Genomic DNA, 15,977 nt, shown 5'->3' on the forward strand with positions numbered 1-15,977 from the left:
ACCTCCTGGTAACATGCCTGTTATCTGGTCTAAAGATTGACTTCCGTCCTATTGCTGCTTCATCTGGAAAATTGTTTTGGGTAGTAAATCTCTCTGAAAATTAGCATGCCTCATTCCCTCAAGAGAAATTACATTTTGCCCTTTTTAATGTCAACTGTTTGGCCCCAAGAACTTTGTTGATTTTATTACTGATAATCAAGTTTGATATGATGTGTTTTACAGAAACTTGGCTTGCACTGCTTGCTAATTTGGCACTAAGTGCAGCCAGGCCAGCTGATTACGTGTTTTTCCATCGACCCTGCCAAAATACAAGAGGTGGCAGGGTAGACACACTTACTCCTCCCTTCCTTTGCTGGGAAGTCTGATTTGGGTGGGTTCTTTTCTTCTTTTCAGTACTTGTGATGCTTTTTATTATTGAGCATCTTCTTATGTCTATGTGTTACTGAACATGTGTTGGTTGTGAGAGATTTTAATCTTAGTGTGACGCAGGCAAAGGCTATGTCTGAGCAATTGATTCTAAATGAGAATTTAGGTGCCTATATTTAGACACACATTTTTGAAAATCTTATGTTCTTGGCCCTGCTTTGTTAAATAAGCTGCATTTTGAAATTGCAGTGATTAATAGCCATAGATAAGCACCCACAAAAAAGCAAGAAAAAATATTATTTTGGCTCAATATTTAATTTCTGGACAACAGTAGATTGCAAGTTGGAAGGAAGAGTCCACTGAAATAATGAAAGTAAATAGCCCACATCAGTACATTAGTAGTATAAGATTATACTCACTATATACAACACCTTTTCCATCTGGTGCTTTCACTAAAGTAGGATCATCAGTGGGGGGAAATTGCCACAACTCCCTTGACTTCAATGGAACTATGCTGATTTGCATTAGATGCAAACCTTTGTCTTGCAAGATTGTTGTTTTGCTAAATTGTCATTGCTGTATCTTTTTTGTAGGGAATTTAGGGTAGAAATCCAGAATAATCATTCAGCTGTCATCAGGTGGTCTTCTGTGAAAGAATCGGGAATCTAGACCTGATTGATTTTCTGAGGAAATAATCTAATTCACCTATGCATAGGTACTTTGATGAATATTATAGAAATACTAAGTCCCGTCCCTTCTCTAAGGATGGTAGACTCAGTAGTCCAATATTCAGCATTTGTACTTGGATTTACTACAGCTCATTTTCATTCTGAAGTGCACTATTATATTTTATCGTCTTGTTTGGTGAAGGATACCAGCTGTTTAGATTTCCTGTATCATCTTCCTTTCACAGTCACTTTGTGTTCAACACTGCATTCTCAGTGTAACCTCTTCTCCAACATTTACTTTGTAGGTGTATTGGATGAATCCGGCAGGAATGGTAGCTATGCCATGGAGGAGCACTTGAAAGGGATGTGTAGAGTTAGCTGTTTCATTCAATAGTTACATGACTCTTGGCTGAAACTTTCATTCCAGGCTTTTCTGTTCCCTGTTTACATATGCCATTTTTTAACTGGCGATAATGGGAATGGGAGAATAAAATAAACAGGGCATGAAGACTGTCATGGTGGACAGAACAGTGTGGAGTGAGAAATAGACATCAGCTTGTGTAAATTGTCGCTCCATTGAAGTCAAGATCTGAGATGTAAACCTCACATGTCTTTTGTGACATAATGTTGAGCAATTAAAACAAAACATAATAGTTATCTAAAATGGAGGAAGCCTAGCTCTACCTTCATTGAATGGATTTGTACTCGGCAACTATACATTAGTACTATATAAGATGCCTTACTGGAGGACAAGATTGATTGTAGTTGACTAGGATTGAGATTATGTTTAAGAAGTTGATGGGTACCGAATATTATTATTATTTTATTATTATTATTAATGTATTATTTGCATTACAGTATCAGCTAGTGGTGGGGCCATTATGGTAGGCACTATACAAACACAGAACAGAGATGGTCCCCAAAGAGGTCTAAATAATATCAGTAGCCTATGGATTTTGGATATGAATCCACATATTACTAACACTATGAAAAGTGGAAGCTCCTTCTCTGGAGGTTTACAAAAGGAGGCTGGATAGCCATTTCTCTTGGATGGCTTAGACACAATAAATCCTGCATCTTGGCAGGGGATTAGACTAGATGACCTTTGTGGTCCCTCCTAACCCTATGGTTTTATGCTTCTGGGAAACTTCTTGGGCAGCAGGAGAAGGGTTGTCCTGGCACTATGGAGGGAAAACAGAAGAGAACCTGATGAGCAGAAGGGAACTGCAGACAGGAGCACAGAATAACAAACATGAGTGTAGTTGTAGTATCTGAGCTCTTCACAGTCTTCAAGATATTTATCCTCACAACACCTCTGTAAGGTAGGGCAGTGCTATTATCCCCATAGTATAGATGGGAACTGAGACAAAGTAGCTTGCCCAAAGTCACACAGAGAGTCTGTGGCAGAGCAACGAATTTGATCTGGGTGTCCTGAGTCCCGGGTTAGCGCCCTATCCACTTGGCCATCCTTCATCCCTATCATACCATCACTTTTGGTATCCAAGATTTGTGGTAAATTGTTTTTGTATTTTTTTATAAATATAAGGATTGTTAAAATGCTAATACTGGTACAGATATAGGTTCTCGCAATACCTTTGGCACGGTATTTTGTCACTTCCAATCCCTGTCTGAATCTGGCAATTCAATGCCCTGCTAAAATGGGGTGGTGATGATTGTATCCAAGCCCTCAGTGTTTGGTTCAGTAATTAAATGCCATATGTGACTAGTTACCACAGCAATAGTGAGAAATTATATTATTTACTTGCAGTATCGCAGCACACTCATCCTCACTTCAGTTTCAGTTTTCCAGTGTTGGAGTCAAGTAACTAGAATTTAACTTGAGCAACTGCATTTGCAAACATGACTGATATGCTTGGTGTCTGAGTGAATCATTGTGGATGGCAAAATGATTGTTTTTGCTGAACCATGGGAACTTGTACACTGGACTCGTTAGCTGTTGCTTTTCCGAAGTAGCTTCTATCACATATGTCAGCTAAGACTGGCCAATCATATTGTGTGAAGCCATTGCAAACTTTGATCTACTACTTACTGTGTGTGTCTGCTATTTACTGATATTTAATATGGTTTTCACAGAAAGACAAAATGTGTAAGGACCCGGTTGTTACACGCTTAGTCACTCAAAGTAGCACCTTAGTTCATATCTGCAATATAATGGGCTACTCACTGTAACTTCGGCTACGTTTACCGTATGGGCTAGAGAGTGATTTCCTAGCTTACGTAGACCCGCTCACGCAAGCACTCATCAAGCTAGCATGCTATGCTAAAAATAGTAGTGTAGCTGCAGTGACATGCATTGAAGTGGTGGCAGTATGGGTCTGCACCTGGATCACAAACTCCACGGGTACATACTGGGGTGGTACCACCGCTGCTGCCTACCGTGCTACTGTGGCTACATTACTGTTTTTAGCATGCCAGCTCGATGAGTGCTGATGAGCTCTAATTGTGGACACGGCCTAAAGTTGTGAGATTCTGGTTCTAAATTTGATATAGCTGGGCTTTGTAAGGAGGAAACGTACATGTGTCAGGCCTTATTCTATGTAATGCATTTTGATGCAACAGAATAGAGTTATTCCATGAGCACAAGCAAGACTGGCATTGGCCTAAAGCTGATGGATAATATGGAAGATAGATAGTATTTAAGTATTTCCTATTCAGCTTCCCTTCCCCCCCCATCATGGTTGTTTTGCTTCTGATGGCATACACAGTGCAGATCTATTTCTTTGAACGAGTATGTTAAAATACCAGTATACCTAAAGAGTTCCATTCCATTAAAAGTGGATGAGTGATTCCATGCTGATGAAATTATGTGAAGCAACAGTTACTCAAATTCTCCAGCCAGCCATGAATTCTGTGGGTGCAGAATTGCCAACAGCAACATGTTAACACTCCCACAAATGTGCTGGAGAATTTACTAAAGTCGGTAAATTAATTACTTGACACTGCTCCCTAAATTGTGACTAACAGACGTCAAGTCCTCAAATGGATAGGATAGCATCATAATGTAATTCAAAGGGGAGTTGTATAAATAAGTGGTTGAGAAAGAAGCAACTTAGGCAGTTCATACTGACTAGAGAATGGAAGCAGTTGGTTCACTTAGTGAAGCAAAATAGATAAGTCAACAATGACCTAACAAAATCGTGGACAACAGGCAAATCATTGAGCTGGACCAGTGATCCTTAACCCTTTCCATACCATGACCCTATAGAACAAGAGAGATGCTTCAGGAGCTCCCTCCCATTTAGACATAAAGAGAGAAAGCATGGTTGCAATTCCCCCTTGACATATTTGCCATCTCCCTGAAGGTCAGAGTTGAAAACCCATGAGCTAGACCAACTATAATAAAGTACTATATTTATGTAATACTGTGCTGTAAGTTCACAAATATGTGCTGGTTTGTGGCTGGACAAATATAATAGCTAAAGGTGATTGGAAAATGGTCCGTCCCCCCTCCTCATGAAAAATGAAAATGTTTCTGTGGAAAATTTCAGCATTTTGTCAAAAATAAAAAATGCCAAACTCAAAAATCTTTCAACTTTCAGTTAAACGAACACATTTTCAAGGAAAACAGACACCTTCAAAGAACTGTAGTTAAAATTAAAAAAAATGAACTTTTAAAACCAGCCTTAATAATAGCTTTGTAGTGGATTTTAAACTGGTATCCAGTGTACATAATTTATTTTACAATGTAGAGGTGACAGATGGGACAAGACTCTGGAGAAATTTTAAGTATATTAAACCTATGAAATACCATTGCATAAATTACAACCAAAGAAAATTACAGTATTCATTGCAATCCATCAAAGACGCTGCAGAGTCTTGCTTCAAATCCTCAAGAAAAGTCAATAGATTGAAAGAAACTTTTGAGAAGTTTTTTTCTTAATGTGCGGATTGAAAAGTAAAACAGAGCCTCTGGATTTTGTTCCACTTGATTTTAATGGTGACTTCTCTTAGTGAAGTGGGAAGGTACAATGCAAGTTTGCAAAATACTTTGGCACCTCAAAGTGCCTTTCTAGTTCAGTAAGAGAAGCAGACACCTTCAGTGAAATGTAGTTGAAAATAAAAAGAATTTGAGTCAACTAACACAGATTTGTTGCTTCGCTGATCATTTTTTGTCAAATGTATATTCCATACCACAAAATTCTTTGATAGAGTTTCAAAAGTGGAAGTTTTTCAACAGATTAGTTTTGAATAGTTCAGAACTCATCTATTGAAAAACGTCCACTCTTGAAACCTAATCAAAGAATTTTGTGGTATGGAATATACATTTGACAAAAAAAAGATCAGCGAAGCAACAAATCTATTTGTCATCTGCATAACAATATTTAAAGTCATTTGAGTAATAAAATCAGACAGTGCAAGGATATAGACAGAGAAGAATGCAGTGCCAAGAACTCAAATCCCGTGGGACATCAGCTGTAAGCAAAAAGGACTTGCCTAAGAGCTTCTCTATTAAATAGTGTATGAATTGTCGGACAAAAATAATCCTAGCCAGCACAGAGCAGAGGTGGTAAGGTCCAGATGAGAGTCAAGTATTTTCAATAAACAATGGTAACTGAGAGTATTAAAAGCAGAAAACAGAGTACCTCAGAGTAACAAATATAAACTTGCACTCAGAAACAAATGTACCGTAAACATCTCAGAAGATTAATCACATCATACCCTACAGTACAGTGGAATGAAGGGTTCCAGTAGTCAGTTCTAAATCCACACTGGAAATTAGGAGAACACATTCTAATTTGTGATTATGTCTGCAGCAGAAGAACCTGCTCAGGAATGATTCAGTTAAACCGAACTTCACCAATGTGTATCTAACTCAAAAATAATAATAGCGACAAAAGGGCGGAGGGAAGAATGACTAAATGGAAAGGCTTGAAAAATAGTGCAGATGTAAGCCTTGTTGGAAGAAGCTTAGCTAGGATAGCATTTTATTTTAGCAGTTCACTGGAAGGCTAGGTGATTTGTCCACTGAGAGAGTGCTCATGAGAGATCGATTTCATGGTCTGATACATTCCTCTTCCTATTTTACAAGAGTACTGGTGAGAATGTACTAATTGTACATTCCTTGGGATTCCTCCTCTTAGGTTGGGGAAATGTAGGAAGATGTGGGAAACATGATTCTTATAATCCCAGACCAAATATGCAGCACTCTTTTATGCTGTAATTTTTGTTTACCATCCAACAAGAATCACCTGTTGCTGTTTTCTCCTCTTTATTGAATTTGTATTAAGTCTTTATTAAAATGATCTCAGTTTCCTATTGTGGGGCATTTTCTATATGTTAGCTGTGATTCCTTAGCATCTGATATCACTTCATGCAGTGTACTACTTTCCAACATATTTCTGCTCTAATACAAAAAGGTCATATCCTTCATCTGGTCTTTCCTCTTGGTCTATCTGTGACTGATTTTCTCTCCAATCTATGCAGTCATAGGAGCCTGAGTTGGAAAAGACCTATTAGATCATGCAGTTCTCCTTCTTGCCAATGCAGGATATAGTCCCCCAGATAGAGGACATAGGAGATATTAAACTGATGCCTTGCTTTATTTTAGCCAAAAGGCTAAGAGAAGGCCTCCTGATCATTACTGATTGACATTTAAACTCTCATCTGTTGTTAATTTTTCAACAAATTATTATCCAGAACATCTGCTCATGCCCAGCAAAATTTTACTTCCTACTCTTAAAGCTGACTTCCCCTGTGGACTGGTGAGAAATGTTACTAAAACCAGGCATTCTACAATTCACTCTAGTGTTTTGGATAATGTTGTTCCATTGCAGAAATGTAAACTGAAACCAATGTTTGGATCTTCATGGTTTGCCTCACAGCTGAGGGCCCTGAGAGCAAAATATTGGCATAAAGAATGGAAAGCCTTTGGGGCTTCCCTTCGTGTTTATTTGGAAATATTGTATAATGTTCAACAGACATTTGATGTGGTCTACAAAAGCGCCTTAACATTCATACACTATACAAAAGATGGAAATACAGTTGCTCTTCAAACTTCTGAAACCAATAGGATATGATTCAAATTTATTTTAGATACTTTAATTTGTATCAGTTGTATCCTAAAGTGACTAGGATATTAACCAATACAGTTACCAAGTTAAAATAAGTAAATGCATCCTGGCCAGGGGGAGAGAATAATTTTGAATTAAAAGCAAGTGTAAAGGTGCTCTAAAAGACTTTCAGACTGAGAAGTTACTAGATCACAGGCCCTGGTTCTCATGGGAGACTTCAATCACCCTGATATCTGCTGGGAAAGCAATACAGCGGTGCACAGACAATCCAGGAAGTTTTTGGAAAGTGTAGGGGACAATTTCCTGGTGCTGGAGGAACCAACTAGGGGCAGAGCTTTTTTTGACCTGCTGCTCACAAACAGGGAAGAATTAGTAGGGGAAGCAAAAGTGGATGGGAACCTGGGAGGCAGTGACCATGAGATGGTTGAGTTCAGGATTCTGACACAAGGAAGAAAGGAGAACAGCAGAATACGGACCCTGGACTTCGGAAAAGCAGACTTTGACTCCCTCAGGGAACTGATGGGCAGGATCCCCAGGGAGAATAACATGAGGGGGGAAAGGAGTCCAGGAGAGCTGGCTGTATTTTAAAGAATCCTTATTGAGGTTGTAAGAACAAACCATCCCGATATGTAGAAAGAATAGTAAATATGGCAGGCGACCAGCTTGGCTTAACAGTGAAATCCTTGCTGATCTTAAACACAAAAAAGAAGCTTACAAGAATTGGAAGCTTGGACAAATGACCAGGGAGCAGTATAAAAATATTGGTCACATACAGGAGTGAAATCAGGAAGGCCAAATCACAATTGGAGTTGCAGCTAGCAAGGGATATTAAGGGTAACAAGAAGGGTTTCTTCAGGTATGTTAGCAACAAGAAGAAAGTCAAGGAAAGTGTGAGCCCCTTACTGAATGAGGGAGACATCCTAGTGACAGAGGATGTGGAAAAAGCTAATGTACTCAATGCTTTTTTGCCTCTGTCTTCACGAACAAGGTCAGCTCCCAGACTACTGCACTGGACAACACAGCATGGGGAGGAGGTGACCAGCCCTCTGTGGAGAAAGAAGTGGTTCAGGACTATTTAGAAAAGCTGGACGAGCACAAGTCCATGAGGCCAGATGCGCTGCATCCAAGGGTGCTAAAGGAGTTGGCGGATGTGATTGCAGAGCCGTTGGCCATTATCTTTGAAAACTCATGGCGATCGGGGGAGGTCCCGGATGACTGGAAAAAGGCTAATGTAGTGCCCATCTTTAAAAATGGGAAGGAGGATCCAGGGAACTACAGGCCAGTCAGCCTCACCTTAGTCCCTGGAAAAATCATGGAGCAGGTCCTCAAGGAATCAATTCTGAAGCACTTAGAGGAGAGGAAAGTGTGATCAGGAACAGTCAACATGGATTCACCAAGGGCAAGTCATGTCTGACTAACCTAATTGCCTTCTATGATGAGATAACTGGCTCTGTGGATGAGGGGAAAGCAGTGGATGTGTTATTCCTTGACTTTAGCAAAGCTTTTGATACAGTCTCCCACAGTATTCTTGCCGGCAAGTTAAAGAAGTATGGGCTGGATAGAAAGCTGGCTAGATCATCGTGCTCAACAGGTAGTGATCGATGACTCCATGTCTAGTTGAGAGCCAATATCAAGTGGAGTGCCCCAAGGATCGGTCCTGGGGCCGGTTTTGTTCAATATCTTCATTAATGATCTGGAGGATGCCGTGGATTGCACCCTCAGCAAGTTTGCAGATGACACTAAACTGGGAGGAGTGACAGATACACTGGAGGGTAGGGATAGCATACAGAGGGACCTAGACAAATTAGAGGATTGGGCCAAAAGAAATCTGATGAGGTTCAACAAGGACAAGTGCAGAGTCCTGCACTTAGGATGGAAGAATCCCATGCATTGCTACAGACTAGGGACCGAATGGCTAGGCAGCAGTTCTGCAGAAAAGGACCTAGGGGTTACAGTGGACGAGAAGCTGGATATGAGTCAACAGTGTGCCCTTGTTGCCAAGAAGGCTAACGGCATTTTGGGCTGTATAAGTAGGGGCATTGCCAGCAGATCGAGGAACGTGATCATTCCCCTCCATTCGACATTGGTAAGGCCTCATCTGGAGTACTGTGTCCAGTTTTGGGCCCCACACTACAAGAAGGATGTGGAAAAATTGGAAAGAGTCCAGCGGAAGGCAACAAAAATGATTAGGGGTCTGGAGCACATGACTTATGAGGAGAGGCTGAGGGAACTGGGATTCTTCTGCAGAAGAGAAGAACGAGGGGGGATTTGATAGTTGCTTTCAACTACCTGAAAGGTGGTTCCAAAGAGGATGGATCTAGGCTGTTCTCAGTGGTAGCAGATGACAGAACAAGGAGTAATGGTCTCAAGTTGCAGTGGGGGAGGTTTAGGTTGGATATTAGGAAAAACTTTTTCACTAGGAGGGTGGTGAAGAACTGGAATGGGTTACCTAGGGAGGTGGTGGAATCTCCTTCCTTAGAGGTTTTTAAGGTCAGGCTTGACGAAGCCCTGGCTGGGATGATTTAGTTGGGGATTGGTCCTGCTTTTAGCAGGGGGTTGGACTAGATGACCTCCTGAGGTCCCTTCCAACCCTGATATTCTATGACTCTATGATTCTATGAAGAAATATTTAATAAAGCTGGCCAAAAAAATTCTGTTGAAATTGTTTTTCAAGGGAAAATTGAGTATTTGACTCAGTGAACTTTTTTGTGAAAACTCTCTGCTTTTCACAGACATTTTTGAATTTTCATTGAACCCCCCCCCCCCCCCCAAAACTAAAAAGGATTTGTTTTTTGACTGAAAACCTTTGGTTTTTCAACAAAAAGTCAAAATTTCCACACAAAACCTATCAACCACACACCTTCAAGATCTAGGGGTCCTACACACGCCTATCAGAACATGTGGTGTAACTCATCCAGTGCACTAAATGCCCCAATAACAATTATGTGGGTAAAACCAGACAATCACTACACTCTCAAATGAACTCTCACAGAAAAATGATGGAAGACCAAAAACTCCATATCACCCGTGGGCAAAAACTTTTCGCAAGACAATCACTCCATATCTGACCTCTCAGTCCCTGTCCTCAAAGGAAACCTGCACAGCACATTCAAAAGACAAACCTGGGAGCTTAAATCTGTAACTTTGCTAGACACTAAAAATCATGGTCTGAATAAAAACACTGGATTTATGGCTTATTACAACAATCTGTAACCCACTAACCCCTCCTCTGCCCCAATTTTGTCCTATAACTGCAGAGGTATTAAAGCAACATTTCACCTTAAATGGTCACTTATGTGTCAACTACTTATGCTAAACAAACAATCTGTTCCACCTTGTATTTAACTGTGACACTCTGAGTATCTTTCCCAGAACTGAAGAAGAACTCTCTGTAGCTCGAAAGCTGGTTTCTTTCAACAGACATTGATCCCATAAAAGATATTACCTCATCCACCTTGTCTCACAGGAAAAAAAACCCTCATTTTCTGACCAGCTCTCATATTTATGTTGAACCTTCATTGTTATAAGATGTTGTTTATGAGTAGAAATGATTCAGATTACAGTTTATCCAATAGGTGACGTCTAATAGGTAAGAGTTTACACCTATTTCCTCTTGCAACTACATCATCTGTAGGAAGGAAGAGGAAGTGGAGAAAGGTTGCAACCAGCTACCTGCTGCTTGAGTAAAAAGAACAGGAGTACTTGTGGCACCTTAGAGACTAACAAATTTATTAGAGCATAAGCTTTCGTGGGCTACAACCCACTTCTTCGGATGCTGCTTGAGTGCTTATCAAACGCTAAGGGTAGGATTTTCAAAATAGTTCAGCACTGGCTGATCTCTGCTCCCATTGGAGGGAGTTTTCTCATTGGCTTCAGTGGGAGAAGAGTTAAGCCAGCAGTTGTGTTCTGGTACTATTTTTAACAGTTATGACTCTTTCTTAGGGTTCTTCCTAACTTTCACGATAGCTTCATGACTACAGAGCTGCCCTACAGTAGTAAATGTTAGTTGACACTTACTGTAAATACAGCACTTGTATGATTAGCAATACCATAAGTTAAGAAATGGTGCACTGCTGTTGTGTAAAGAAAATAAAAGGTGCTTCTGGTGGGACGATGCGTTATGCTTTCATTTACACCCCTCCAGTAATGTGATAGCAGCTGTACAGTAATAGTAATTTTATATTGTAATTAGTTGCTTCTGCTTTGTGTGATGTACAAGAGGTTTTTAGCACTTTGAAATCTTGCAGCTGTACTTTCTTTACTGACAGATATCATTTTCACTTTTTTTCTGTTTCAGAATAAAAGCCATGGATTGAGCTTTGTGCGGATACATGCACCTTGGAATGTGCTTAGTCGAGAAGCAGAATTTCTTAAAATAAAAATGCCCACTAAAAAGGTAAGAACTGTCCCACTTTTAGGAACTAGCTGTATTATGCAGAGAAAAAACATTATGGGCCTGATTCTCCTCTTACACCACTATAATTTAGGAGTAACTTCACTGAGGCCAGTGGAGTTACAAAAGTGTCAAACCAGTGTAAGTAGGAGATCCGGCTTTTTAGTTCATTCTATGAATTATTTTAGTACCATTTAATATTCACAATTGGACTTAAAGGGGGATTTTCCTTGAATTTTGATGGGAAGGAGGTACCAAATTCCCTGAGGCGCCTTTGAAAAATCCCATACATAAGTATTAAAGGCTATATTAAGCAGGAACAACCTTCTTTCATTTGTGGTAAATGCTTTTATCTCTGGTCAAGCTGTTTTTTCAAGAGGCTTTGTTAGGCCCCAGAACTACTATCGTGCAGTTTGTTTATTATTAATTATTATAATTATTACTAGGAATTATGTATATTATGTCCGTTCTAAAAGGCCTCAATAGGACCTCACTGTGCTGGGTTCTGTGCAAATACAGAAAAGAGAATCTCTGCATTGAAGGGTTGTCAGACAAAGACAAAAAGGGTCAGATTTTCAAACTTGTGTTGTAGCCATGTTGGTTCTAGAATATTAGAGAGACAAGGTGGGTAAGGTAATATCTTTTATTGGACCAACTTCTGTTGGTGAGAGAGACAAGCTTTCAAGCTTACACAGAGCTCTTCTTCAGGCCTGGGAAAAATAATCTGAGTGTCACAGCTAAATGTAAAGTGGAACAGATTGGTTAGCTCTTTCATCAGCAGAAGTTGGTTCAGTAAAAGATATTACCTCACCCATTTTGTCTCTCAGATTTTCAAAGGCATTTTGGTGCCTAAAGACCTTTGAAAATCTGTCCAAAAGGCCTAGTCTAGAGAAGGATTTAGAAGTATCCTGTTAGGTGAAGATACCTAGCTCAGTCTAGACTTTCTAAACTTTAGTCAAGACAAAGCAATTGTACTTCAGCACATGCTAAACTGATTGCATTCAAGCCTAGTGATGAGGCTAGACTATGGCTCAACTTGCTAAGATTGCGCTAACAGTGTTAACTGTGTCTACACTGGTGGTGAGTAGAGTTTTCATTGAGTTAAACTAGCTAGATTGAGATAACTCATGTGAGAAAAGAATCTTTCCCCCCGCCAATCTAGACAAGGCCAAACAAAGGAAGGATAGGGGATGGAGACTAACATACAAGCAAAAACGAGTCTGGAGAAGAATTGGCAAAGCTTTGATAGTTACACTATTGTTGCTTTTTTTTTTTTTTTAAGTGGGGATAGAGGTCGGGAGTAGAAAAAAAGAAAAGAAGGGAAAGAGCTTGTCACCTGTCTAGCCATGATCAGCAGGCTGGGATTTGTAGACATCATGGATGAGTTTTAAGGAGGGATTTGAAGGAGGATATGGTAGTAGCTGTTGGGATTTTATCGGGAATTTTCCCCATGCATAAGGTCCAGTGTGGAAGAAAGCACGTCAGTGTTAAGGGAGACGCGGGCTGGTGGGTGTTAAGCACTGGGAATGCTGGCAAAGATTTTGCTTTTGTTGACACCAGTGACTCCAGATTTGCCCTAGTATAATAAAAACAATGGCATGTTTTGTTCTTTCCTGTCCTGGCATTTACAGAGAAGATTCCGAGCTTTCAGTGCAGTTGTTGAGCTGCAGGATGTTGACTTTGGAGACCAAATCCCTGAACTTGTGATCCTGCTGTCATTTAAATGTAGTGTAACTCTCCTGTAATCAATGGAGCTGCTCCTGATTTAAGTTAGTGATTCTACTCAGCAACTGTTGTTTTGCCCTGATGTTAGCTGAATCACAGAAGCGGGAGCAATTGTCTTAATTGGTAATTTATCAGTTATTTGTTTTAGCCAGTGTTGGTTTATCTGTTCTTCAAATCTCAGAATATGTCTTCTTTCTCAGTAACTGTTGCCATCTATAGGATCAGAATTAGTGTATGGTCAGTTATTCAGTTAGGGAGTTATTAAGCTTGGTCAGAGGATAAAAGGAACTGGGAATTATGATAGTTTTCTTCTTACCTGCTCTTTTATTTTTGGTGTGTTTTCAATCTCACTCAAAGGTCACTCAAATTGCATAAGCATCTTTGGACAAGTGACAGAATGACAGTAAATTAAACTATCTGATACTATTTGGGAAAAAATAAGGTTGGCTTCAATTCTATGGGTAAAATCCCTTTAAAATAATAAAAGATTGTGAAGGATGGAAATTCAGTAAAGTTTGGGTTCAGGAATGTTCAGACAACAACATGAAAGTTAAAGTGACTATCTTTGTAATAATATATAGTTTGCTGTTGTGTGTATGCATGTGCGCACACTTACTTCATATTCAACACCATGGATTTTTTTCTTCACACCTATAGAAACTTTGTATGATATTTAGTGCCAGTTGCTCCTGTTGATCACCAGGGTGTTGACCCTGAAGAACAATTCCCTGAACTCATGATCATGTTGCCATTTACACTGGCTGGGCGTACCCACATCTCCCATGGATGTTAGTAGAAGTTATGTGCTCAGAATGAACTAGATGTTGGCATTTAACCCCAAGCCTTAAGCAGGGGGCAATGTAGAGCTGCACTTCCCCAGGAGAGACATAGGGGAAATTGTGTTTCAAACAGACAGGCACAATATCCCCAGTTGTGCTTCCTGTACATAGGAGTGTGGATTTAGTACCAGCCAGTAGGTTGGTACAGAATCACCAGCCCTGTCCCCTTTTCAGCATCCTGCTGTTCTACTGAAAGGGACAAAATAATGGACCTTCTATTCCTGCTAGAGACCAGAGACATCTCAATAATACCTAATGCTTAATGCAGTTAACCTTACACCCACTTTACATCACCTGTGCATTACCAGAACAGTGTAAATGTGAATCTGACTCTTGATATTTATTCATAGCCAGAAGTATAATATATTGCTACTAGTACAAAATTATCCATAGACATAATTACAGAGAGACTATCGTATGTTGATATTATAATTCTAAAGGGGAAGTCCTCTTGTTCCGAGTAACAGGATTCAGTGAATCATTCAGATCTATGTGTACATTTTCAAACTAAATGCAAATGTTATTTACTAGAGCAAATAATGTGGTATAACTAATTTCCATACTTGTACCTATAGGACCAGATGATCAAAAGGGCAATTGGACAACAAGCATAAATCAAAAACTTATGAGAAGTATTCCCATTTGCACCCACAATGCATTCTGTGAGTGCAAAAAATGGGCCAAAATTATGCAGGATTAAAATGTGATCACAAACAGGGATGTTGGATCTCAGCTTTCCTAAAAAGGTACCCCATACTATTTAAAAACTAAGAGTGTTATGTTTCATGAGCCTCTGTAAATAATATGTAACATGAAAGTTTGTGTGAGAAGGTGTCTACATATTGTTGACAAAATGATTTTACAGCCCCCTCTGTTACCTAGACAGGACATCTCCAGTTAAAGAAAATGCACAGACTAGGAAATTATATTTTTGTAATTTTTGTAATTACAGCTGGTTGGAAAATATTTGTAGGAAAAAGACTTTCAAAAAAACTGAAACCCCAACATTTTTGGTTTAGGAACCCCAAACTGAACATTTCTCAACAAAAACAGCTAAATACACCTCTATCCTGATATAACGCTGTCCTCGTGAGCCAAAAAATCTTACCGTGTTATAGGTGAAACTGTGTTATATCAAACTTGTTTGATCTGCCGGAGTGCGCAGCCCCGCCTCCCCGGAGCACTGCTTTACCGCATTATATCCGAATTCGTGTTATATCGGGTCGTGTTATATCGGGGTAGAAGTGTATTTTTGAGGGTTTTGGACAAAAAGTAGATTTTTATTTTAGGAAATCAGATACTTTCTGTGAAAATTTTCACTAGTCAAAAATTCAATTTTACATTTAAAAAAAAGTTGACAAATGTTTTGACCAACCCTAATGGTGCCATAGTGATCTGGGGGGAAAACAAACAAGCTTTTGAATGTTCAGTCTTAAAACATCTCCCAGTATAAACCACTTATTCCGTAACATTTTCTCTTTGAGCAAATCTGACTTTACATATGTTTCTGCATCTGACAAAACATTTGTTTTTAATGGAAAAACAGCTGAATGTGAATAGACCACATTTTGATCTGTAAAGCATTTATAGATGCACACTGTGTAACTGTTTTTTAATAAGGTGGAAAGAATGCAAAAAAAAAAGGTTATATTTAATATAGTAGCTCTTTCTCAGCTTAAAGAAGAGTGACTATAACTTTTAGGTGCCCAGCTTTAGACATTTTAAAAAGGCCTGATTTTTCAGAAGGCAGGTAATCAGCACTTTTTAAAAATCAGGCTCCATAAGAAGCCTCAGTTTCAGCACTCAAAATCGTTAGATATTTTTTAAAATCTTGGGCAGGATTCTCAGCTAACTGTATTGAGTATTCAGCTCAATGCTTTGCATTTGAGTCATAATCAAACTGGATGTAAACAGAACCATACTCAGGGGCCTATGCCTCAGCTGAAAGAGGTCC

The 15,977-nt window shown here is 39.5% G+C and overlaps 1 protein-coding gene across 1 annotated transcript in view; it reads left to right on the plus strand.

Annotated features, from left to right (window-relative positions):
• The window catches only part of ANO2 (anoctamin 2), a 309,476-nt gene that overhangs the window by 60,293 nt on the left and 233,206 nt on the right, over positions 1-15,977 (plus strand). Inside the window, exon 5 of the mRNA XM_065411472.1 lies at positions 11,364-11,462. Coding sequence (XP_065267544.1) covers positions 11,364-11,462 — 99 coding nt within the window. The remainder of the gene's footprint in view (positions 1-11,363; positions 11,463-15,977) is intronic.

This window comes from Emys orbicularis, chromosome 1, assembly GCF_028017835.1.
Source record: "Emys orbicularis isolate rEmyOrb1 chromosome 1, rEmyOrb1.hap1, whole genome shotgun sequence".
Classification (NCBI taxonomy): Eukaryota; Metazoa; Chordata; order Testudines; family Emydidae; genus Emys; species Emys orbicularis.